We start from the raw sequence: 25,327 nt of genomic DNA, 5'->3' as shown, positions 1-25,327 counted from the left end.
TCGGGTTGCCCTCCTGTAAGTGGTCTGCTGCTCAAGCAAAGGAGCCAGTTGAACACAGAGCTCTGTGAAGCTCATCCAAATGTTCTGCCATCACTGCTTGTTAGCTGGTTTCTCCAGCTCTATGTGCTCCCACCAGTCGCTGCTCATCCCTTCGCCAGTACAGTTTGCATCACAGAGGAAGTTATCCTTCATGGTGTCACCCTTGGGCATGGTGGTGGTGGTGGTGCACAGCAGGTAGCACATCTCTAGGAGGCATCTTTCCCAGGTCTCCTTCAAAATGTATTGTACTGCAATGCTGCTGCCTGCCAGCTGGTAGATAAGCCAGATGAGGACTCTCCACCTTGAGCAGGACAGGAAGGAGATAACCTCCTGCTGCTGTTTGGTCAAAGTATTGCAGGAATGTAAGGCATCCAATGGAAGGCTCCCTGGGTTGGCAGTATAACTGAAAAACCCTTTCAAGGTGAAGCTGACCAGCACTGCAGAAGCAGTGGACACCCATGACAAATTGGGCAGCCAGATGGGAGGAGGCAGACAGCCAATGAACAATCCTCTGCATCTGGCAGTCCTTGGGAACCTCTGGAAACTTGGGCCACAAAGGCATACTGTGATCTCTGCTCTCCAGCCCCTAGCTGCAGAGCTAGTGTTGAGAGGGGCCTGTACACCTATATGATGCTCAAACTATTCAAACTGGAGCAGAATTTGAAGCACTTCAGAAGAACATTTGTCCATACCCACAGTATTAATTTCATTTTACTGATAAGGAAACAGACTGAGAAGCATGGCAATTTGCTCAAGGTAACACAGGAACTCAGTAAGACCGCCAGAACTCCACATACTGATCACAACTGGATCCTAGGAACATTTGTTCAAAGTGTCCCTATCAGCCACCTTGGTAATTTAAACAATTTAACAAAAACAAATCACATTGGATTGGATTTTTTGTAATAAATAAGTAAATAAGTGGCAGCATTTTCAAATCATTCTACCAACCTGTTTGTGATAAACACCAGTACAAGTATGCAGTTAAAAGAATTCCCTTCAGATTGTGCCTATATAGCTGCCAAGTTTACAGTAAGATCAATATGCTGTAAGGTTAAAAAAAACCTGTTCAGGAAATTGGGAAGTACAGAACCAGCTAAAATGAAAGGCCGCATATCCTCGGTTTTACAGTAATTTTTGTTTAGTTATGTGTAAGGATGGGTCAGGGAAGGCTGGTTTCTGTTAATTTTAAATGAGCAATCCAAACGCCAGAACACAGCATAGCCACAAACACTCCTTCCTTTCATGGCATCCATGTTAATAGAAGATACCGACACATACATTTGGAACTGTTTCAAAAGAGCATCAGCTGTCAATTCGAATTGTCACATGTGGGCAAGCTGGGAACAATACAAATATAGCAAAAATGCTCCAACTTCAAGCCTCCATGAAGCAGAGTTAAAGTTGTAGTTGTTTTGCTATGTTCACATTGGACTGCACTTGGAAAACTGACCAACCATTTGAAATAATAATATAGGGATTCTACGTTTTTTCCTTGGGATGTAGGCCTAATCCGTATTCTGCATAAAAAGCAAAAAACAACCTGAATAAGTATTTAAGAGTTATAGAACTTCATCTCTTTTAGTAGCAGCCCGTATCTAAAATGATCAGGCCCTTTTCTTACTAAGATACGCATTCTCTAGAGAAGCATAAGGAACAATCATTGTTTACAGTGTAACTTTGCAAATGAATTTTGCTTATACTATTCTTCTAACAGAAAAACAGACATAATTGAAAGTTTATTCTGAGAAACTATTTTATGGAGAATAATTTTTACATTTCCAGGCTTTGAGACCCAAAGGCCATTAGAAAAGGTGTAGCTATGAAAAGATGTTAAAATTCAGTGGCTCCTCACTGTCATATCCTGTACTATATTCAAACATTTTTGAATGCTAGTATTTAATTATACTAAGGCAAAGCAATTGTTCATAAGCACTCTGGATGAATATAATCAAATAAGAATTTTTCTAAAAAACTTAACATTGTATTGACTGACAAGTAATATAATCTAGTTTTGTGGCTTTGCTTCATTAGTAAACAGTTCATCAGGAGACAACTGTGTATTTTATTAACATGTTCATAAATATATCCATGTGCTGTGAGCAATCTGGTACAATTGTAATGAAAACAACTGGGACCACCCATCTACTCATTCTGTCCCTTTCCAATTAAGGAAAGCCTTTGATTGGGAACAACAGATAAACAACTTCAGAGTTGGGGAAACCAATAAAAAATTAAAATTTCAACGTTTGGGATCTCCTACAAAAAAGCACATTCGCCTATTCCCTTACAGTTTAACAGGGGACTCCAAACTTGGGCATCTTTGCTTATCTCAAGTGCTGCATCATACAAGCAATGGTCTAAGGGAAATAATCAGAATCTAATGTTTTACTAAACCGGTTCCAGAAATAATGTGCATTTGACAATAGAGTTGACTCCCTATTGGATTTTAAAATGCCAACAAAAACACTACTAGTACCATAAAATGGTCTAGTTAATACTAAATGAACACCAAAAATGCCCCCCACCTCCAATTTCTTTAAAGTAATTTTTTAAGCACGCATTAAATTCATTAAACACAAGAGGGGAGCAGAAATCTACTCTGGCACAGTAAGATCAGTGATATTGACTGGCCTTTCTGACAGATGGCCTCTGAACCCAGAAAAGCAGTCTAGAGCAACTTAATTGCAACTTAATTGCTTAAATATTCAAATAATATAGCAAAGAATGTGCACTCTCCTTTGCCAAATGGTGTCAGAAACTATTGAAAAATAGGGCAAAAGAGATCAAAGTACATAAATTCATCACTTTACCACATCAAATATATTTTATGCTTGCATTTAGTTTAGCTGATAATTTACTTTCAGTTTTAGTCTGAAGATAAAAATTGAATTATGAATTTGGAGAATGTATAAGAGTAGGAAAAAAGTCTGACTTCAAGAAGCTTCTTATGTGCTTTTTTACATAATAACTCATATTTTGATTTTAATATAACTGCAGAAAGAATGCAATTCTGACACAAAACATAAGACCCTAATACGTTATAAATATCTGCAGATCAATTATTATTATTATTATTAAAAACTATCCAATTTTAGGTTGGTTTTGCAGGTATAGTCAAGCTGTAACAGGAGATATGCATCCAATAAAGCCTCATTAGCAAGCACATTTATGCAACAATTCCAGAGATGCAAAACAGACCCAAACTTAAAAGCAAGGTTTCTCAAATTTCAAAAGCTTTCTGTAATGCTCTTGCTAATATTCAGTCTGGATGTACATTTGTGTGCGCTCCATCTCCTTCTTAGGTAATATTTTCAACTACAAGACAATATATTTATAAAAGAATACCTTGAGTGCCAACAATCTCCATGTGAAGATGTGCAAGTCCACTGGCAGTTGACAAAGCTAATTTTATCATTCCTTCCACAGTGACCGTATATCTGTTCAGATAATCAAAGAGTGATCCATGCTCATGGTAATCTGACACAAGCCAGAGTTGAGTCCACGTACCATTGTCTGGAAAATAAGATATTTGGAGTAAATAGCATAAAACTGCCACTTAAACTGCCTTTATACAATGATGATCAAGTCCACAGTATATTTTACAGCTCAGTGCAATAACATCTTTTTATTAGGGGTGCACCAATAGAGATTTTGGGGGATCAATACCGATAGCCGATTTTTAAGGAAGCATATCGGCTGATACCGATCCGATTTCTGATAGTGTGGAGAGCTGCATGCACCTGGTAAGTACGTTGTGGTAGAAGGGGTGGGGTGGGGGGAAGAGAACGGGCATGGGGGGGGCAGATCAACACCCCCACATGGTGAGGGAGGGACCGGGGAAGGGGCTGCCCAGCCGGGCCAGGGTGGGGGGAGCAGCTCCTACCGCTGCACGCACCCCGGGAGGGCAGGAGGGACATGTGCTCCCAAATATGTGCCGGGCAAGGTGGGTGGGCTGCAGCTGTGGGCTGGAGCTGGGGCTGTGCTGGGCTCTTCTCAGCAGGGAATGGGCTTGGGGTGGGTGGCTACAGAGGGGCCTGCAGCCACCCCCATGCACCGGGAAGAGCTGGGGCTGCACCTAGTGCGCAGTGGCAGCACTGGGAGTGGGGCTACAGTGAAATTTCGGGTAGCCCCTGCTGAGAAGAGCCCAGTGCAGCTCCAACTCCAGCCCACAGCTGCAGCCTGCCCTGCGCAGATCCGGGGACACATACCCGCCTCCCTCCCGCCCTGCCAGGGTGCACGCAGCAGTGGGAACCGTGTCCCCCCCCCCCAGCAGCTGCGGCTCCGTTCCACACCTCGCCCTGCCCTGGCTGGGCAGCAACTGCCCCTGTCCCCTCCCTCCCTCACTGCGGGGACTGTTGATCTGCCTCCCCACCATGCCCCTTCCTTCCCCTTCCACCACAACAGACAACTCTCCACACTGCTGGGCTCTGCTCTTCACTGCATGCACAGTCATGTATCAGCCAAATTGGGCTGATTTCCAATACAGTCATATACAGTCGTTATATAGCTACCGACCTGATCTCAGACCGATGTAATGGTGCACCTTCCCTGGGAAGCTGGTTCCAGATTTTGGCCACCCTAACTGTAAAATATTACCTTCTAATCTCTAAGCTAAACCTATTCTCCATCAGCTTATTACCACTGTTCCTTGTCACCCCAGGTGGTGCTGGGGAGAAAAGGGCTCTACCTACTTGCTGTTGATCCCCCTTGATGAGTTTGTAGGCAGCCACCAGGTCCCCCCTCAGCCTCCTCTTGCTGAGGCTGAACAGGATGAGGTCCCTCAGTCTCTCCTCGTAGGGCCTGTCCTGCTGCCCTCTCACCAAGCGGGTGTCCCTCCTCTGAACCCTCTCCAGGCTGGCCACATCCCTTTTGAAGTGCGGTGCCCAGTACTGGACACAGTACTCCAACTGCAGCCTAACCAAAGTCGCATAGAGGGGGAGGATCACCTCTCTGGACCGGCTTGAGATGCACCTTTGGATGCATGACAAGGTATGGCTGGCCTTGCTGGCTGCGGTCTGGCGTTGGCAGCTCATGTTCATCTTGGAGTCAATAATGACTCCAAGATCCCTTTCCGCCTCTGTGCTTTCAAGAAGGGAACTCCCGAGCCTGTATGTATGTTGTGGATTCCTTTTCCCAAGGTGCAGCACCCTGCATTTGTCTACGTTGAACCCCATCTTATTCTCGTCTGCCTACTTTTGTAGTCTGTCTAAATCTATTTTAAGCCTCTCTCTCCCTTCAAGTGTGCCCACCTCGCCCCACATCTTAGTGTCATCAGCAAACTTGGACAGCGTGCTTTCCACCCCCTTGCCCAAGTCGCTGATGAAGATGCTAAACAGTGCGGGCCCGAGGACCGAGCCCTGGGGGACCCCACTGCTCACATCTTGCCAGGTTGAGTACAACCCGTCCACCACTACTCTCTGGGTGCACCCCATCAGCCAATTTTTTACCCATCCAACTGTGTAGGCATCAATGCCATAGCCGCTTAATTAATTGATGAGGATGGGATGAGAGACAGTGTCAAAGGGCTTCTTAAAGTCTAGAAAGACTACGTCTACAGCAACACCATCATCCAAGGATTTAGTTACTTGGTCATAAAAGGCAATCAGGTTGGTCAGGTTGGACCCGCCTTTGAGGAACCCAGGCTGATTGCCCCTGTGCATGATCTCTCCTGCAGGCCCCCCACAGATGTGCTCCTTCATGATTCTCTCCAAGATCTTCCTGAGCACCGAGGTGAGGCTTACAGGCCTATAGTTACTTGGGTCCTCCTTCCTCCCTTTCTTGAAAATTGGGACCACATTAGTCAGTTTCCAACCCCCCGGTACCTGGCCAGATGACCACGAACGCTCATACAGCCAGATAAGGGCTCCACAATGACCCCTACCAGCTCCCTCAACACCCTTGGGTGGAAGGCATCTGGACCTGCAGATTTAAAAATGTCTAGCCCTTCCAGAAGATCCCTAACTACATGTGCAATGACTGAAGGCCTGACAAAGCTATCCCCAAGATTGTCCCTACCTCTGGTAGGTGGGATATCCTGGTCCATGTTCAGGAAAACAGAGGCAAAGAAACTGTTAAAAATACCAGCTTCCTTGTCTGGCGTAGCCACAAGATTACAGTTTGCATCTTGCAGGGGCCCTATATTGCCTGGTGCCCTCTTCTTGCTCCCAATGTACCTGAAATAGGATTTTTTGTTGTCCTTAATCCTGGACGCTAGCCTGAGTTCCATCTCTGACTTGGCCTTCCTAATAGCCCTCCTACACTCACAGGCCAAGGAGGAGTACTCCTCCTTGGTGATAGCTCCTCCCTTCCACTGGCTGTACGTCCCCCTTTTAGTCCTCAGGCATTGCTGAATGCCCTTGCTGAGCCAAGGGGGTTTCTGAGCATTCTTACCCTCCTTGCTTCTCTCAGGGACTGTTATCCTTTGGGCCTGGAGGACTGCCCCCTTCAGGTACGACCATCCCTCATGGACTCCCATCTCCTCTACCTTCTGGGCCCCCAGTGCCTCCCCCACTAGTCTCCTAAGCTCACTGAAGATGGTCATTCTAAAGTTAAGGGCTTTAGCCTTGGTGTAAGCCCTTGATGCCCTGCGTTGGATGTGAAATCCAGCAGGTGATAATCGCTATTGCCCAGGTGGTCAAGGATGACCTCACCAGGTCATCCCCCATGGCCAGGACCAGGTCCAGCAAGACATTACCCCTAGTGGGGCTGTGCACTTCCTGGATAAGGTGAAGGTCCTGTAATACAGCCAGGAACCTACGTGAGCATTCAGACCTGGCTGTCTGCTCCTCCCAGCAAATGTCTGGGTAGTTTGGGTCACCCATGACAATAACATTCATTGACCTAACCACCTCCATAAGCTGACTGGAGAAGTCCTGATCCAGCTCTTCCCCCTGGTTGGGTGGTCTGTAGTAGTAATATGTATTCTAAAAATGCCTAAAGGCCCCTCCAAGGGCTGAGGCACCTGCGTAAGACATGGGACAAACAGATGATAGCCCCTACCAAACTGTTTATACTCTAAAAAAGACAAGGTAGAGAAATGGTCAAATAACAAAAAAAAAAAAAAAACCAACAAAAACTTGCCAGAAGCACAAATTCTTCCTCAGTTTTTTTCCCTTCTCTTTTGCATAACTTTTCCAATGTCCAGTTGGGAATCAAAATGCTTCACCATTTGCTCAACTGAACTCTCCCCTTCCCACATTTCCTCACTTTCTGGGAGACCAGCTACAAATCACTAAGATCATGTGAAGATCTGATATTTTGGTCCTCTGAATCAGTTACTGATGAACATGTCCCTTGCTCATAACCCAGAGGGCAAGCAGCCCACACAGCCCAGCTTGCCATTTTATTCCAAATAATTTTGTTTATTTGTGACTATAATAACAATACAAATAGCAGGCCAACTTTTTTTTTTTTTTTTTTTTTTTTTTTTTAAACAACCTCTCAGTCTCCACCCAAAGTTGAGATTTGTACCAGAAGACAAAACAAAGAAAATGAAAACAAAGATGGCCAAGGCAAAGCAGTGTCCCACAGTCCCAACAATAAGGAGACTGTGAATGGATTTTCAGAAATGCTGTCCCTGTTCTGATGGCAGTAGGGTCCAAATCAGAGCAGAGAACTAGGAATAAAGCAATCCAGATCTTTCACTACCATTAAATGGCCCAAGAAATGGGAATAATGATTACTATATTTCCTGGTGTATAAATTGAGTTTTGAAGCCCAATTTTTAACTCTTAAAATTTAACCTCAACTTATATACTGTATCACCATCACCTGTGAGTGGTGCCAGGCTCAGCTCTCAACTTATACTTGCCCCTGCACACCCTCACTGTGGGCTGGGCACCAGGGGATGCACATGTGTCACAGCATTGCTTGCAGGGGACAGGGCCAGGCTCAGCACTCAGCTGGCACAGCCCCATCCCCTATGAGTGGTGTTGCCTGGTTGCACCAGTCCAACACCAAGCCTGGTGACACTCACAGGAGGTGGGGCTGTGCTAGCCAAGCACTGAGCTTGGTGCCGCTCCCCAGGGATGGGAACATGGAAGGGGTCAGGTTTGGTGCTCGGCTGGTGTATGAGCAGCACTGCCTGGGCCATGCCAGCCAAGTGCCAAGCCCAGGCCTGTCCACTGTGAATGGTGTTGCTGAACCCAGCTGCACCAGCCAAGCGCAGTGCCTCTGGCCAGGGACAGGGCTCGTCTCGCCAATGCTGCTCGCAGCAGACAGGGCTAGGCCTAGTGCTCGGCTGGAGCAGCCCCATCCTCTGCAAGCAGTGCCAGGCTTGGTGTTTGCCTACCATGCCCCAGCCAGCACCACACCACTTGAGTGCTGAGCCTGGCCTCATCCCCTGAGAATGGCTCTGAGACGCATGCTCACCCCCCGGGTGCCTGGCCCACAGTGAGAACGCACAGGTGCTGGTATAAGTCGACCCCATATTTTTTATCCAAAAAGTTAGGTCGACTTATACACCAAACCTACGAAACTCCTAACTTCTTTAATCAGAAAAATGGGATCAACTTATACACAATGAGCAATGGTCTCAGGTTGCAGCAAGGGAAGTTTAGGTTAGATATTAGCAGGGCTGACTGGTGCCTCCTGCGTCTGGAGGGGCCACAATTTGTGGGTGGCTCCAAGGGCGGGCCAAAAGCCCCATATCCACTCCTATACTTCTGTGCCCCCTCCCCCCAACACACTGCTGGCCTGGGCAGCAAAAAAGCTGCCCCACTTTTGGGGGCCAATCTCAGGGGGGCATGTGCCCCCATACCCTCCCTACCAGTCTCCTGTAGGAAAAAAATTGCTCACTAGAAGGGTAACAAAACCCTGGAACAGGTTACCCAGAGAGGTGGTGGAATCTCCATCTTTGTAGGTTTTTAAGACCTGGCTAAACAAAGCTTTGGCTGAGGTGATCTAGTTGGGGCTAGTCCTGCTCTGAGTAGGGGGGTTGGACTAGATATCCTCCTGAGGTCCCTTCCAACCCTAATTTTCTATGATTCTAAAACCATGGAAAATTACTATGATAGGAAATCAATGCAAGAACCTTGAACCTTCAGTTTTTCACTGGAATTTCTCATTTGACCTAGAAACGTGATCATCATCACCAAAAATGCTTTTTAAGCAGACAAAGCAATCCTCTCATTCAATTAACTTTCCTGACCTACTTTATTATTACAAAAGTCGCTCTGTTTAAGGCATCACAACCATTTTTTACCACAACATTGCCCTTATTGTAGGAAAATCCTGCTTTCTTAAAACTCCCCCTATTTCTTAATTTAGTCCTATTAATACAAACCTCCCTGTTAGTCATCTCCCTATCACTCAGAGCAGTGAACAGTGCATAGCACTGAGGGCCTGCTGAAGGATGGATACAAGGGCAAAGGATCTGTAGCTCTGAATCATGGATCAGAATGCTTCGTCGATGGAAGTGGCCTTTAGCCCTTGTTCGCGAGCACATGGCTTGCTAAATTAGTAATTAGTGCGTGCCTTTGTGATGCACAACTAAAAACAAGTGAAAACTCAATCCCCCTATTACTCATAGCACAAGTTCTTTAAACCAAGAACATTGGTGCATTGTCCTAAATTATGTTACATAATCCTAAGTATGACAAGCAAGAAGACCGATTTTTTTTTCTGAACATACATGTTGATGAGTAGAACCTCAAAAAGTTTCCATTTCCAAAGGGAAGGGAGGGGGGAGAATATTTCAAAGAGAAGCAAGATGCTGCCTACTCTGCTGATACATTATGATCCTATCTTCAGATAAAAGGCCAGACAAGAGATTATAACCTAAGAATCTCCTTCCCACAGGGATTTAAAGGGAGATTAAGGGGTGAAAGAAAGAGACAATGATAGGAGATAAAAAGCCTAATCCCCAGCTGACCACCATTCCCTGCTAGTTGAAGTGGAACAGGTAGGATGTTAGGACAGGACCACTACTGATGAACCCAAGGCCCAGTTTAACTGAAACACCACATACATATTTGGAAGAAAAGATCTTAGAAGGAAACAGAAACCTTAATTATACCCATGACATTATCTGAAACAAGTAATCTCTTCTTGGTGTTAATATCTTGTGTAGCAGAAAGCCCCCTTTTCCTCTTGCCTGCAGTTGCTCTCCCCTCTTTGGATATGTTTCTCTTTTTCTACCTTTTCTTCCTTCCTCTCTCTTTCACTTTAAGATAAGGAATTGTGTTTTAAAATTTGTATGTGTGCATTTTGTATCTCCCCTTGTAGTTTGGTATTTTTATCTATTTGTGTGCTATGGCATTTGTAGCTTATATTTTATATTCCTCACCTTTCAACTTTCAACTAAACGTGTTTAGTTTCATAAGTAAGTTATACATTGTAACAATGTTAACAAGGGCAGGAATCAAACTGCCCTTCTCTGTATCAGGCTGGCCCCTGAAAGAGCGAGTGAATCAGTGATTGAATGTGTAACGTGACTGAATGTGTAACATAGTAGCAGACAGCAATTATCACCTGGAAGTTGCAGATCAGCCAACGGAAGAACTCAATAGAAGACAATGTAACAACCGGGAAATCTCTAAACATCACTGATCAAGGGCTAGAAGCCCTGGCCTGAGTTAATCAATGCCAGGGACCAACTTTTGGGCTGAATATCTCCAGATCGACCACTCCCAGAGCCCTATTCAAAATTCATCAACGGACTCCCAAACCTGCACGTACATGCGGACAACCCCTGGGGTTGACAGATGCCGTCCAGTAGCCACCGAGGGGGGGGGGGGAGGGGGAAGTCCCACGAGCGTCAATGACCCCTGGATTGGGCAAACCTGAAACCTGGGGAGTCACCAAAGTCTGCCAGGGACAGATAAAAGGCAGTGAAAAGTGACCTTCAGTGGCGCCCTCTTGATCTCCAACTCGACCAGACCCGTCCAGCCAGAAGGACCAGCCGGCGACCCCCTTCTGGAAGATAACACTACGCTGAAAGAAGCCTCAACGACAGACTCCAGCGCTTGTAGGATAGGTATACCTGACTCTGTAGCCTGCTAGTGTGTGTGTGTGTGTGTGTGTGTGTGTGTGTGTGTGTGTGTGTGTGTGTGTGTGTGTGTGTGTGGACCAGCCCCAAGGTTTATGATTACAGTGTTTCAATCCGCCTAATAAACTAGAATTTTAAGGATCCCGAATTGGACATTTGTAGCCAACACTTGCAGCTAAATACAATCTTACCTACATACTATACTATACAGTAGTGCAGTGATTTTCAACCAGAATGCCATGGCACTCTGTGGTACATAGAGATGTTTTCAAGGATGCCACGGGGTGACACACAACATTAACACTCTTCCATGTGCAAATGTGATTCACAAGATAAACCCAGAGATTTCAAATATGAATCTAGTGTGTTAAAAGCATTCTGACCCACTGTGGTCTTTCTGAGTTCCTTAGAAGAACAGAAACAGCTCTAGTATTTTTCTGTAGTGAAAAAATGGGTGAAAACTAAGAGCTGAAATTTTTCACAGGGTGTCTTGAATCTACTGAGGGGCTGTCTTGACTCTAAAAAGATTGAAAGCCATTGCAATTATGATAAGGCACTTAAAAGGTGAAGTGAATTATAGTCTCTATTCTTTTGTGAAAGTATGTTCCTCACTGTACTTATGGAAAAACACAGATTAAAGAATTTATTTCGGAAAGGTAAGCCGCTCATGAAGCAGTGCCACTAGTGCAGGGATGGGCAAAATGCAGCCCGCAGGCCAGATGTGGCCGCTCGCCCATTCTATCCGGCCTGCAGGGCCCCTAAAATATTTAGAAAATTAATATTTATCTGCCCCTGGCTGCCTGTCATGTGGCCCTCGATGGCTTGCCAAAACTCAGTATGCGGCCCTCCGTCCAAAATAATTGCCCACCCCTGTACTAGTGAAACTAGAGGGCATTCAGCATTTTGGAAAACTAGACCCTTGTTACAAAAATGTTTGCAACAGACAAGTATCCAGACCTCCTGACTCTGAGAACTGCCTCTATCCTTGCATAGAGAGGAATTACAACTTTCCTCCCCTGTTCCTGGATACCAACCTAACAACCTGAAAAGAAAACAGGCTGTCATTACATAGACTTCTTTAGCTCCCTGCATATTTTTCCCCCACTGGTTTATCGCCTGCAAGTAAATAACATGATAGTTTTGTTGCCTTTTCACAAAGAAGAAAGGTGGTCCCAAATAAAGCTGAATTAATCCTTGCAGCAGCTACACTTCTACTCTATTTTTTTTATCTTATACAGCAAGTGTGGCCAGTCTGCAGCACAAGTTCTGAGCTCTGCGTGTGGCACACAGCAAACTGGGGGGGGAGAGCAGGCAGCACAGTAGCAGAAAGGGCAGGGAGCACAAGAAAAAGCAGCAGATCAGGCAGGAGCCCAGGGAGCAGAAACTAAAGCAGGAAGCAGAAAGCAGAATAGCTGACTGGGCAGGCAAAGGGAATCAGAGTGGCACTTTGGGAAGAAGTGGGGCAAATGTGTGTCACACCTGCCAAAAAGACTGTCCCCCACTAACATACATAGTTCAGAATCCTTCAGTCAGATTTTACTCACGCCAGTGCTTACCTCCAAGCCAACCTGAATTAGCGTTCACATAAGATTGAGAGATGGTAAAAATAAACGTTTAATCAATATCCAAGTATGTTACTATAATAAATTAGTGTTTTTCAGCTTTTTTATTTTTAAGCACATAGCCTGAATATCTGTACAAAGACATATGTTTACTAATGAATAGGTTTATTATTTTTGGATGCACAGCAAATAATATGTGCAAACCTTCAGGTGAACTCTCAGGACTCAAGCCAGCCAAGGAAAACAAATGTCATTAGAGTTGTCATTTAATGACATTAAATGTCATTCTAGTCATTAGAATAGGTCTTAGGACCTATTCCACTTAACATTTTTGTAAGAGACCTTGATACTGGAATAAAGTTCTCATAACATTTGTAGAGGACAATAAATTGGGAGTCATCATCAATGCAGAAGAGTACCACACTATTAAACAGGAAGGTTTAGATAATCCTGAGAAATGAAATTAAGTTTAACAGCATGAAGTGCAAAATTATGCACTTGTGGACTAATAATAAGGACTTCAGCAATAATATGGAGGCACACAGAATGAAAAAAAAAATTACGAGGATAGGGACCTGGGCACACTGATCACAAGATAGCTAACTCATGCAACATATCCATGGAAAAGGCTAATGCAATCTTAGGTGCATCTACACATGCAATTAATATGAAGCAATGAACTCCAGAGCAGTTCAAGCCAGAGCGAACTGCTCTTAGGTGCAGTGTCTACACATGCACCCAGAACAGCAGCAACTTGAACCAGGGTGGAGCAGGCCCCAGCTGGTTGGGCTGACCATGTGCAATTTATACCCCATCTACATGTGTATTTCAGTGCAGTCAACTACTGTGCCGTAAAATCTATTTTACGGCAGTTAATTAGCTCTGATACTGGCACATGTGTAGACAATGACCCTTTACTGAGGGTCACATTAGTCTGCTCTGCTTTAAAGTGAACATGTAGATGCATCTAGGATGTATTAGCACCTATGCAGTAGAGACAATTGTACAAGGCATTGATAAAGATAGTTTAGAATACTGCATGAAGTTCCAGTCTACCATGTTCAAAAATACTAAATGAAACTGAAACAAGTTCAAACAAGGGCCACTGAGATGGTTACGATCATGGAGATCTTTTCTTATGAAAGATGATTAAATGTAGCTTGGCTTGTTTATTTTAGCACAACTAAGATTGACCAGGGATATGGTAACTCTATACATTTGTGGGGGATTATTAAGAAAGGAAAGACCATTCGATGCTGAACAGCAAGTGGACATAAAATCAAAGGGCTATGGATAAATTTTAACTGGATAGGAGAAGAACATTTCTAACTACAAGAAGAATGAAGTTTTGGAATGGTCTAAGCAAAATGGTGAGGGTGGGGAAGCTGAAGCCTGGCCAGTGGATCTATTTCTTCCCTGAATTCAAAGCTACATAACCATTGTCTTTATTGGTACAAATAGGTCTTTGCTTTTGCATATTCTAATAAAGCTTTTGCGTTGTGACTGGTATGGTCTCACTAGTCAATCTCCTCTCACCCACAGTTAAAATTCAGTGTAACAGGCTCCCTGGTGAAGGGTGGGGAGGCAGGGATTTTGCCTTCCTCCAAGGACACTGGCCATAGCTTATAGCTGGGCTTTTTTGACTAGGGTGTGTTGTTGTTTCAGTAGCCACTAGAATCCCAGAGGTTCCCGACTAAAGGATCTTGCTCTTCCATTTATAAGCATACTGATTGCCAAATTTCAGGTCAAGAAGGAAGTTTAGCCTCAGATCAGATTGGCAAGGACTGTGAACAATTTTGTCTTTCACTGTAGCATGGGGCATGGTCCTTTTCCTAGGATCTTTTGAGAAAATATATCAACTATGTCCCCCATCTCTGCAGTGTCAGGAGTCCTCTTTGGCAGTGTCTTCTATCCTCTCCTGTTTTCACCTGTGACATTTTATAGGTTGTTCTTGGAGTCTGAGTTATTGTTCCTTGTACTTGTAGACAAGCATGTGAAGTGCCTGCGAATGGAAGGAACTTGGACTTGATGGCTCAAGAGGCCCCGTCTAGCCTTAGCAGCAGTAACATCACAAAATTAGCCCAATAATTTATACTGCATAATCATGGTAATTTGATACTTAATCTCAAAACATCTTGATTGTTAAGAAATACACTGGTTTTCTCAGTTAGCTATTAGGGGTGTGAGAAATGGGCCATATTCGATTCCAATTTGGATTCAGCCGGAATCAGGGACAGTGATTCGATTAATTGATTTGGATCACTGTCTCTGATTCGATTCGGCTGAATCCGAATCTGAAGATTCGATGCTGATTCAGAGAATCAGCGGTTCAGCCATAGACACAACCTGAAATGTTTTTTTACGTCAAGGTACCAGGCGCGGCTCATGAACACTGCGATGATGGGGTGGATGAAGCATCCTACAGGAGCACCTGGGGGGAGGGGGGTAAGGGGAGGCATGTCCCCTGCGTCCTTGGCAGCGAACCCGGAAGTGACCCGGAAGTACTTCCACCGCTGAGCACACGGGGGAGCCCCCACCCCCACCAATTGGCCATGGGGGGACCCCGGGTACCCCCCCAAGACTCAGGAGGCACCAGCTGCCGAGCCGGAAGGCATGGGTAGGGGGCCCAGCACGCCCCCCAGAAATGCTTCTGGTCCACTTCCTGGTCTGCTGCCAAGCTCACTGGGGAGGCCCCCATGCTCCTGTGGCACACGCTCCATTCACCCAACCATCGCAGCGTTCATGAGCTGCTTGGTACCTTGAGATATGTAGCAAAAACATTAAAAGCTGTGTCTATATCTGAATCGATTTGGAGAGATTAAAGGGTATCCTGATTTGATTCGGAGAGTCAACCACCGAATCGGGCAGAATCTCCGCCGAATTGAAATCGGGGACCAAAACTTTGCACAGCCCTATTAGCTATTAAAATGCTTTAGTACCTAATACTATAATAAAAACTATGCTACATTTGGATTTGAAATACATACAGCAGAAAAGCAGCTCAAGTCTCAATATAGATAAAAGGATAGAATGTTACTGCACTAGTTTTTCCTCGTAGGCAAATAGCAAGTAGGAAAAAAGGTTAAAATGGACTAGGGAGAGAGAAGGATCAAGGGGGAGATGGAATCTAGCATCATAGAAACCTATTCAGAAATGAGATAATATTCACGTCGTTAATGAAAGAAAAAGCAAGCTGCGTCCCTGGCGGGTTCATGCTAACAATATGACTACTCATAACAGAAAACCCAAGTCCTTGAAATGTGCTTTGCATCCTTGTGTAGGAGAAGTATAGGCTTGGAAGGAACCTTAACGATCATCTAGTCCAATCCCTTGCACAGCTGAAATACTTAAGTGATGTGGTCTTAAAGACACTTTACCATATAGTATAGTTCAGCGATTCTCAACCAAGGTCATGCAAAGTAGGAATTCATAGCATCAAGAACATTCTGTTCTGTTGTGGTCTTTGAGTTCTTTACAACACGAGAATTGCTCTATTATTTTTCTGTCAAAACAACAAGATGAAGCTAAATTGCTGGCATTTTCCAAGGGGTGCCTTGAGCATCACTGGTAGAATTCAATATATTACATTTAATGAAAAAAAAAACATGAAGATGAAGCAGAAAAGCACCTCTGTATGAAAATTTATGATCTTACAAGAAAACTATTTATTTATTTTGTTAAGAAATGAAGTGGGATCCCTAGTCAGTTCTATATCAAATGTAATATTGGGAGCAAAATTTCAATTTTACAAATATTTCTTATTTGGACAGTCTCAGCTTGCCACAATGGAAGGAGGAACTGGGGACTTAGACTGACATGCAGCTCCCGGTTGTTGTATGGATTTTCTGAACACAGGAGAAAATTAAAGCAAAGGAATTTGCATACTGAGCAGATAACTGAAGAAGTAGACATACATCAGTAACTATGCAGCAAAACAGAGCTAACTGGATAAGACAATCCTATTCCAATGTAAGGCTTAATTTGCATAGGCAAGTTAAAACAACTAGGCAGAATGTTAGCTATATGATCTTAGATTTGTTTCTATTTTCTAGGTAAATACTATAACAAGTAATATTTATATAATTAAAATAGATTTAATGATACAAATGTAACTCTACCTTTTCTTTAGACTTGTAGGAATAAGCGTGTCATAAATATCAAACAGGAAATACCCAAATGGAGACATTTACATTTTTTATTCCCATGTAAATAAATATATTCACAACCATTACATAGTGAAGTTATTAAAAAAATTAAAATTTCACTTACCTTTATTGTCTGCAGCTATAAATCCAAGAATGTTTTCATGACGTAGCATAACAGTTTGATAAATTTCTGCCTCACGAAACCATGAGCGTTCTTCCCTTGAAGAGAATATTTTCACTGCTACTTCTTCTCCTCTCCATTTTCCTCGCCAGACTTCTCCGAAGCGACCTTTTCCAATGCTTTCTTGAAGTACTATGGTTCTCGCAATTGTTCTTTGAACAAGTAAGGGAAGACCTAAAATATTTAAGATTAAACAGTTAGTTGAAAAGATTCATTGTTTATGAAGCAAGGTTTACTGATGAAAAGTGCTACAAGAGCTAAGCATAACACATGCCCTCTCTAACCACTACTTTTAGAATTCGTATGAAATAAATTCCTAATTTGCCTTCGGAGATTGAAAACAACTTCTTACATATTCATCTACATGTCTGATAACCCTTAAAGGCCAGTAATGCAACTGCCAGATGTTTAATATTTTACTTTATTCTACAATTTTCATTTGTAATAAATAAAATGTGAAATTTTAAATTTCCCTTCATTTTCAAGTTATTAAAACTACTACTTCAGTCTGTTGGCTTCTTCATTAAATATAACAACACATGAAAAGACCTAGACATCATCATCATGAACAGCTCAAATGCTGTGAGAAGCAGTAGAGTAAAACTTTAAGTTTAAAAAAAAAAAAAAAGGAATTTAAAAACTGTTGAAAACAAACCTATTATTGAAAAAGGGATTCTATCCTTACGTTAACTTTGGGTTTTATCTGAACATGCAACTATAGCCTATTCATCTCTGCATTGAAAGCTTCTCTATGTTCATCCAGTTTAGGGCTCCTGCTGTTTTTTTTTGAAAAAGGTAGAGCCATACAAGATGTTGCATTTTTTTTTTTTTCACATTTTCCCCATATAACTTTAAAATATAGAGCTGTTCATTAGATCAGGGTTTATACTCAAGCTTTCCCTGGCAAACACAAGCTTTTTCAATGTTTGTAAGATTTTTACATAGCCCAAATTATCTCATTTCTCTTCAGGAACTTTGTGCCAGTGTTGATAGGGTTGTTGTTTACAGCCAAGTGTGGATAACTTCACTGATAGCTTATAAAATGGCACTTAAAGGAAAAGTAAAAAGTTGGTCCAAGGCTCTTTGATGCAGTTCTACAAGAGGTACCCGCCACTCTCAGGGATCTTCCAATAGCTCATCAGATTGAAGGGGTGTACCACACTGAAGTGTGGGCTTTGATCAGTCAAAGAATCTCACAAACAGCTAAAGAATCTCACAAACAGCTAAAGAATCTGGATTCAAAGTTTCTCTTTTGATTTTCAAATCTTACTTGCAGAAGAAATTATTCACTAGAACTTCTATTACTGTTAAACCCTTTTGGTTTTACTGGATAATCTCTACCAATTTGTAAAATTAGTCCACAGTTACCAACAAATAGTTACTACCAGACTATCCATGGCAAAGACCCAAATATGTCAAACAGCATGTTCACAACTAGTGCCCCAACAAAACACTGCTTCAGAGGAGATCACCCTATCCTAGGGGAAAAGACACATTTTGCACATTTTACCCATTAAGCTTCCCATACAAACTTTCTAAACCTTGCCTCTATTTTACCTAATGGAAACTCTTAACTTCGCTAAACTTTTTAAAATGCCAGAATGTCCAATAGTTTTAAAAATCACAACTTCAGAATGTTGTTCGACAACTTATCTGGTACAACCAGCTAATATTCGTACTTACTCCTCACCCATTTGCTCTCTCACCTATAAAATACTTTGTTTTTAAACTAACCCTTCCCTCTATAACCAGAAAACTTTTATTGTGCTATTCTGTGGGGCTGCCACATTCCTGACTGCCAGCATTAACCAAAACATTTTCCAGTCACATGCTACACTGATATTTGGGGGTCTCTAGGGTAGAAACAGACATTTCATGACAGCATATTGGAGCCACCATAAGAATTTTTATGGCAGTACAAATGGTGAGCCAGACATCCCTAGCCTTCACCATGCCACATTGGTGGCTGCAACAAGAAGTAGTAACATTATGTTTCATTTTATTCTGGCAGATATCCATTTGCTCTGTGGTGGGAGAGTGTGGGCAGCCCAGTGCTGCCCACACTCTTTGGCTGCTCCAGGTGCTTGAGGGGCCTGTAGAACATGGGATGGGATCTCCATAAGCAGAGAAAGCTTGTGTGGGTCCCTAGTGCCTGGGAAATCCCTGGTAACCCATGCCTCCATGCCATGCTGGGACTTGCATAATCCAACACCTCCACACTAGGATCCATACCAACCCATGCTTTATGCAGACGCATGGATCTGTGTAAGGCTACCCAGGAGCCCCATACCTCCACACTGGAACCTGAGTAGACCCATGTCTCTATGTGAAGTGCAGGTCGAGAGAAGCACACCAAGCAACACCCCTCAAACATGCATTGCACAAACCAAAATTGCCAAATTTAAAACTGTCACAAGATATATGTTCTGCTACAAAAGCAGCTTTTATCTCCGTTTCTCCTCGCCAACACCTACTCCAGTGATTCTCAATGAAGGTACCACACAAGGTATAAGGAGATAAACATAGGTTCAGTCTTGGTCCTACCTGGCTAACCTCCTAGCCCCACTGCCCAGTCCCTCCACAATGAAGTAAGCACTGTAAAATATAAAATAGTTTTTTTTAATTAGATGCCACTCAAGGTCACAAAAGATATGGAAGGGTACATCAGGTCCAGTATGGTTGAAAACTACTGGTCTACCCTTTAGATACAGTATAAGAAACCAGACAGCCTACTACAGTATGCAGGATCTAACCCAATCCTGCTAACAGATACATATCCTTTAACAAATAAAACAACACAAATAATCTACAAACCATTCAAAATCTAGCGCTGCCTTTTTTTCTTAACCAAAACTAAAGGTAAGGTCCAAAAACTGAATAAGGGATTTTTTGCCTTTTTGATGCATTTTCCTCACCAGCTAGTGAACAGCAGGCAGGTTGTTTAGTGGAGAATTTTTCCACTTACCTGTTTAGTGCTAGATTAGTGCGATAAAGCCAACATCTCTGATAGAAATGGGTGTTCTTTCCACTTAAGCAGAAGAATCTTACACAGTTCTGTAGTTCCACATTTAAATATTTTGGTGCAGAGTGGCATATATGCACAGAACTCTGGTAGCTCATTTTTGCCTGCTTGTTCCATGATTTTTTTCTTTATTAACACAGTACTTATGTTGGTGCTGTGAGCCAGTGTCTCATAATTTTGCAACTACAGCTATCTTTACTGGTACCTGACTCTCAAAAGCATTAGCAAAAGGAATATATTCCCGGAGGGTTGCCAACTACAGCAATTTACGGACAGTGCATAAGGGGCTAAAAATGCTTGTCCATAGACTCCACAAAAAAAATGGAGCTATCCATAAAAAAAATGAAGAAAACATGAGCTTGACTGAAGATCCATCATTAGAATGGGACTGGATGCAAGAAATATTGACAAGCAGACAAAACAGCACCACCTTGCCTCTGAGCAGGACCACAGCTCAGTGCTCCGTTGGGGTTTTTAGCCCAGGGGACCCTCCACAGCTCCCCCCCTCCTGCCCTTCCAGGAACATGCTGACACTGTATCTTCCTGCCCTGCCTTTAATAGTCATTTGTGTTGAAGGTGAGCAGGGATGCATAGCCCTGGGCAGTCTGGGAAACTGGACAGTCAAAGAAAGGGGAAGTGTAGCTGGGACAGAGCAGTAGGACCAGGAGTGGGAAATTACTATTGCAACTGTAAGGAACACATTAGAGATCTTGGCATAAGCGCCTCCACCTTGCATATATCCTCCATTATGCAAAGACTGGAATTGCACACTGCTGCTGTAAATATGGACCCGAGTAACAGAAATTTTGGGTTAAGCTGCAAAAGCGTGGCTAGAAGCAGGAGGCCTCAAAAGCCCGTTTTTAAGGCCCCCTCTACACGTTACATTTTTGCCAAGATTACCATGTTAATAGCAAAATAAATAAGGGTGGTATGAAAGGAAAACAAGCCATAAAAATGTCTACACACATTGTTTGCATAGTGCCTAAAATTTAATGTGTAAACCAGTGGCCAAGAGCTCAATGTCAGCTCAGCCAGATGCTGCAGGTAGGGAAAGCCAAAGGGCTTCCCCAGCTGGGGACTTTAAACCCCAAGTTGAACAAGCCCTGGCCAGGCAGCCCAGCATGAGAGAGAAGAGACAGTGCTTAAAGGAAAAAAAAGAAGAGGGGGACAAAAATGCTTCTGGCTGGCTGGATCTGGGGACTAAAAACGGGTGCTAAAACAAGCTGCAATGTGCAGGCAACCAGCTTGCAACTCGTCGGTTCAGGGGGAGCCCAGGATCACGATCCCAATCCCAGAATCATACATTTTGTCATGCATATGTAGTACGGTAGGATGCACAATTGTATCAGGGACCAAATCCCACTGGGCCTTTAAATGAACAACTGCCAGGGGCCTGAGTGACCACAACATGAGCATTTGAGGACAATTAGCTTGGTCAGCAAAGGAAAGAAAGTAGTTAACGTGTCCATCTGAGCCAGATCAGATTAAACAGAGCCCAAAGCCTTTAAATTAGATAATCCAAATACTAGATCATGTCTTATACATGTTAATAGGAATACTTGATGTAACCACATGCATTAGAGGTAGTTTGAATAGATGTATGCATGTTAGGTTTCTTAGGTTGCTTAAAAGAGAAAAAAAAAAAGACACACCAGAAGAAAGCACCCTTGTCAATGAAAACCATAATTGAGTTAACCAAACTAAATTGATGGGACTGAACATTCCACCCTGGTGAAGGAAGCAGATAAGGAATCCTTCCTTCCAGATGTGTAAATGTCACAGAAACAAATACCAACTAAATGATGCTTTCCATATCATAGAACTGGTTCTATCAAGCCCCAAAAGTTTCAGTGAAACAAAGAAATTTGTATATAGCTGATTAAAATATAGATAAATGCATATAATTAATGACTGCATATCTGTGGTTGTAAACCCAGGGAGTTTGGGGAATAAGGTACTTGAGTTGTTGGAGAAACTGAACAACTAAACAAAAGCTCAGACATCCTGGGGTCCAGCCTACACCCATCCTCCCATATGTGAATATATTTTTGCATTTCTACTGCCCGATCTGAATGCTAATTTGTCTTTCTAATAAAGCAATTCTCTTGATAAGAGACAGGCATGCACAATCTTTATTCCAGGGCCCCATCTGACAAAGTAAGATCCCTTTGTACTAATTTGGGGATAGACAGCTTCCCTTCACAATGGTTGACAGTACTGATGCTTCAATGTACGATCAAACAGAAGAATTGAGAGACAGATTAAAACAATTTTTAGCTGCTGTTCTTTGTTCCGTGTACTTCTGTACTTTTCATTTCCTTGATAAAACCCTGCTTATGTTATGCAGGTTCAGCTATAGTTATATTCTACTGTGGTAACTGTGTATTCCTTTTTGGTATACCCTCATTAATACACAGGTTTGGAGGGCTACTTGTGACCTCTTTTACTGTTTGTGCGCCAAGGTCTTAATGTTTGTGGGTAACTTTTGGCTTGTATGAGGTGACAGAGATCCCAAACAGCAGCCTTGAGCAAGTCTCCCTTCCCAACAGACCAGGCTAGGTGGTAGCTCTTATTTTAGGGTCACTTTTATTAACATTTTTCCTACCCAAGAGAAAAGGTATTTAAATGATCTGCTTCTCTTAATTTGATTATTACTATTTCCCATGTTTTACTAACCAATATATCATTTTCTTATTCAATGCTGTCATGAAGCAGATTAAAGCCCCTTTTCCATCATACATATTATTAGGCACAGAGCTGTGCCTACAGGGCCTTCTGACAATCATTTTTCACCTTCAGCAACAACTAGGTGAGGCTTTCCTTGGTTTATCACTAAAAAGTTCTGCACACTGGAAGGCTGTTAGGAACTCGTTCTATCCATACTCCTAGACACTTATTTGAGCCATAAAGTTAATGAGCCAAATAAGACCCCAAGGGAAATTTTCTTCTTAAAGATAAGGATTTTGCATTATATGAAGTGAGACAATCCAACCCAATGTTTCTCAAACAGGGTGCCAGGTGAGAGAAAATAAGCAGATAAGCATGGGCTCAGGTTTGTCCCTACCTGACCTGTCCCCCATCCCTACTGCCTGCCCCTTCTGCAAGGAGGTATGCACTTTAATATATAAATTAGTTTTTGAAACTGGGTGCCACTCAATTCAGAAAAGTTTTGGAGGGGTGACTTGAGTACAGCGAGGTTAAGAATCACTGATCCAACCTCTCCCATCGAGGCCAGTTTTGTGCTTGGGTTTTGTACAAGCACTAAACCCAAGTTCCCTGGCTAACACAATTCTACATGCAGGAAACTGGCTTATTCTGTGGTTGCTGGCACTTTGCTTTCCTTCTCACGTAGTGTCTTAGTTCTCAAAAATCTTTGTCCCCAGCTCATCTCTTTCTGCAAGAAAAAAGTTAACCAGAATTTTCTTGTACTGCCTCCCTTTACATTTCATGGAAGCACTTCTGGTTCACAGCAGTCAGGCTTCTAGTCACTTAATCTCTCATTGCTCCAGATTGGGAGTAAAATTTGCAGCTGGATTTCCTAATTTGTCCAAGTACTCTACAGCTGCTATTTCAGGTGTTTCCATCCCAACTCAGTAAATCACTGTTATGCCTTCATAGAAGTTCTCCCGATGCTGCTGCTGTTCTTTTTCTGAAGCCCCCAATTCCTATTTTAACTAATTTTGCCAAGTTTCTAGTCGCATCAGGTCTTGCTTTGTTTCCTTTTGGTCATCTTTGAATCCTGCTAGCTAATCCATTATGTGTCCTACCTTTACTCAAGAAAAATACTAATCCTCTCTCCTTGGGAATGGAACACACTTGCAAAACACCACTACTACTCATTCCGATGTGAGCTAGTTAGATTTTCAGGGTCTTGTGGGATGCTTTTATGATGGAAGAACTCAATTATAGTCATGTATTTTTGTGATGCCATTCTATATACTTTGTGAAGCAAGAAAGTCCAATTTTTCTGAACCCAGCAGAAATCAAAAGCTTTTTTTTTTGTTTGCTTTTACTGATGCTTCCAACCTTTTTTCAGGAGAACACTTACCCAAAATGTTCAGTCATGCTAACAGGATTTTTCTTGCTGTCTAGAACTTATTTTGCTCTTTCTGTGACATTTTTTGCTACTTCTCCCACAAAAACAAACAGCTACAATCAGATAAATCCACAAACAGCTTAGTTTTCTCACTGACCCTGCATAATCAGTATATTGTGCAGTGGTTCTGATCATCTACAAAAAGGAGACAAAAACTCTCTCATATTTATCCTGACAGGCAGGTAAAAATTAAACCTTTTTCAAACTTGTGGATATAAGCCACAAGCCCCACACATAAGGCCCATTTACCAACTGTAATTTTGAGGCAATGGTAAGAGGGATCGTGATAAGAAAGGTATACAAGATTATTGATAGTGCAAGAGCAAAGCAATAATATTCTTAAATTGTTGCCCTGCAAATATTTAATGTGTGGCACTCATAGCCACAAGACAGTGATGCCAAAATCCTAGTAAGTTAAGAGCATTTGATGTATGCATAATAAAGACATCTAGATCTATTAGATAGGTTATGAAAATTTTTATAAGGAATTCTCTCTCTCATCCTTTGGGCAAAAGACAAACACTGATCAAGGTTAAGCAGCAGACTTTCCTAAAGACAAGTTATTCCATATTTCTATGGAAGATTTTTTATTTTTTGCACCTTTTTAGCATCTGTTTCTGGCCACTGCTTAAACAGAACACTGGAGTAGATATTCCATGAGTCCGGTTCAATGTGGCAATTCCTATGCTTTTATGACTAAACTATTTTCCTGTCACTCTTCTTAAAGATCCATCTGCAAGTATGAAAAGAACTCAAGTGGTCTCTTCATTTGCAGCTGGAGACAAAGGGTATTCAAGTATCTCTCTCCTGGCAACCATCCCTGGCCTTTCCAGAGCTAGATTTGGCACTAGAATTCCCACTCTATGGGCAGATCAATTCATGGGCATTTTCATAAGTGAGCCTCTGCCATTCCAGAGACCTGTGTAAAAGTACAAAGTTGGAGAACAGAGTAAGGACAGATAAGAAAGCAGAAAGAGGGATTACTAAACAGCCAACATATCAACAAAGGCAAGATCAAGGAGAATCTTTGTGGCTTTCTTTGCAAATTCTGTACTTCTCAGCCTATGTACTATTTCCCTAGCAGTGCCAGTCACAGATTCAGTTTTATTTTTTAAAAGCTTACTACAAAATTTCTTGATACCCATCTTGACCTATCTAAAGTTTGTAGCTTCAGACAGAGGAATTAGCTTTGTGACCTTAATATCTTTTTTAAACAGAATATATTATAAAGTTTACATAAACTAGTTGCAATTATACTTGATACATTTTTATCTGTTAAAAAGGTTTAAGTG

The 25,327-nt window shown here is 42.5% G+C and overlaps 1 protein-coding gene across 1 annotated transcript in view; it reads right to left on the bottom strand.

The window, feature by feature from the left end:
- Positions 1-25,327, bottom strand: part of TGFBR1 (transforming growth factor beta receptor 1) — a 79,468-nt gene that overhangs the window by 27,553 nt on the left and 26,588 nt on the right. The window contains exons 4-5 of the mRNA XM_014602556.3: positions 16,861-17,091; positions 3,388-3,555 (exon numbers count right to left, since the gene is read on the bottom strand). Of these exons, the coding sequence (XP_014458042.1) occupies positions 3,388-3,555; positions 16,861-17,091 (399 nt within the window). The remainder of the gene's footprint in view (positions 1-3,387; positions 3,556-16,860; positions 17,092-25,327) is intronic.

This window comes from Alligator mississippiensis, chromosome 5 (genome assembly GCF_030867095.1).
Source record: "Alligator mississippiensis isolate rAllMis1 chromosome 5, rAllMis1, whole genome shotgun sequence".
Lineage (NCBI taxonomy): Eukaryota > Metazoa > Chordata > Crocodylia > Alligatoridae > Alligator > Alligator mississippiensis.
The sequence above is the reverse complement of the archived record's forward strand: the minus strand, read 5'-3'. Positions and strand labels throughout refer to the sequence as shown.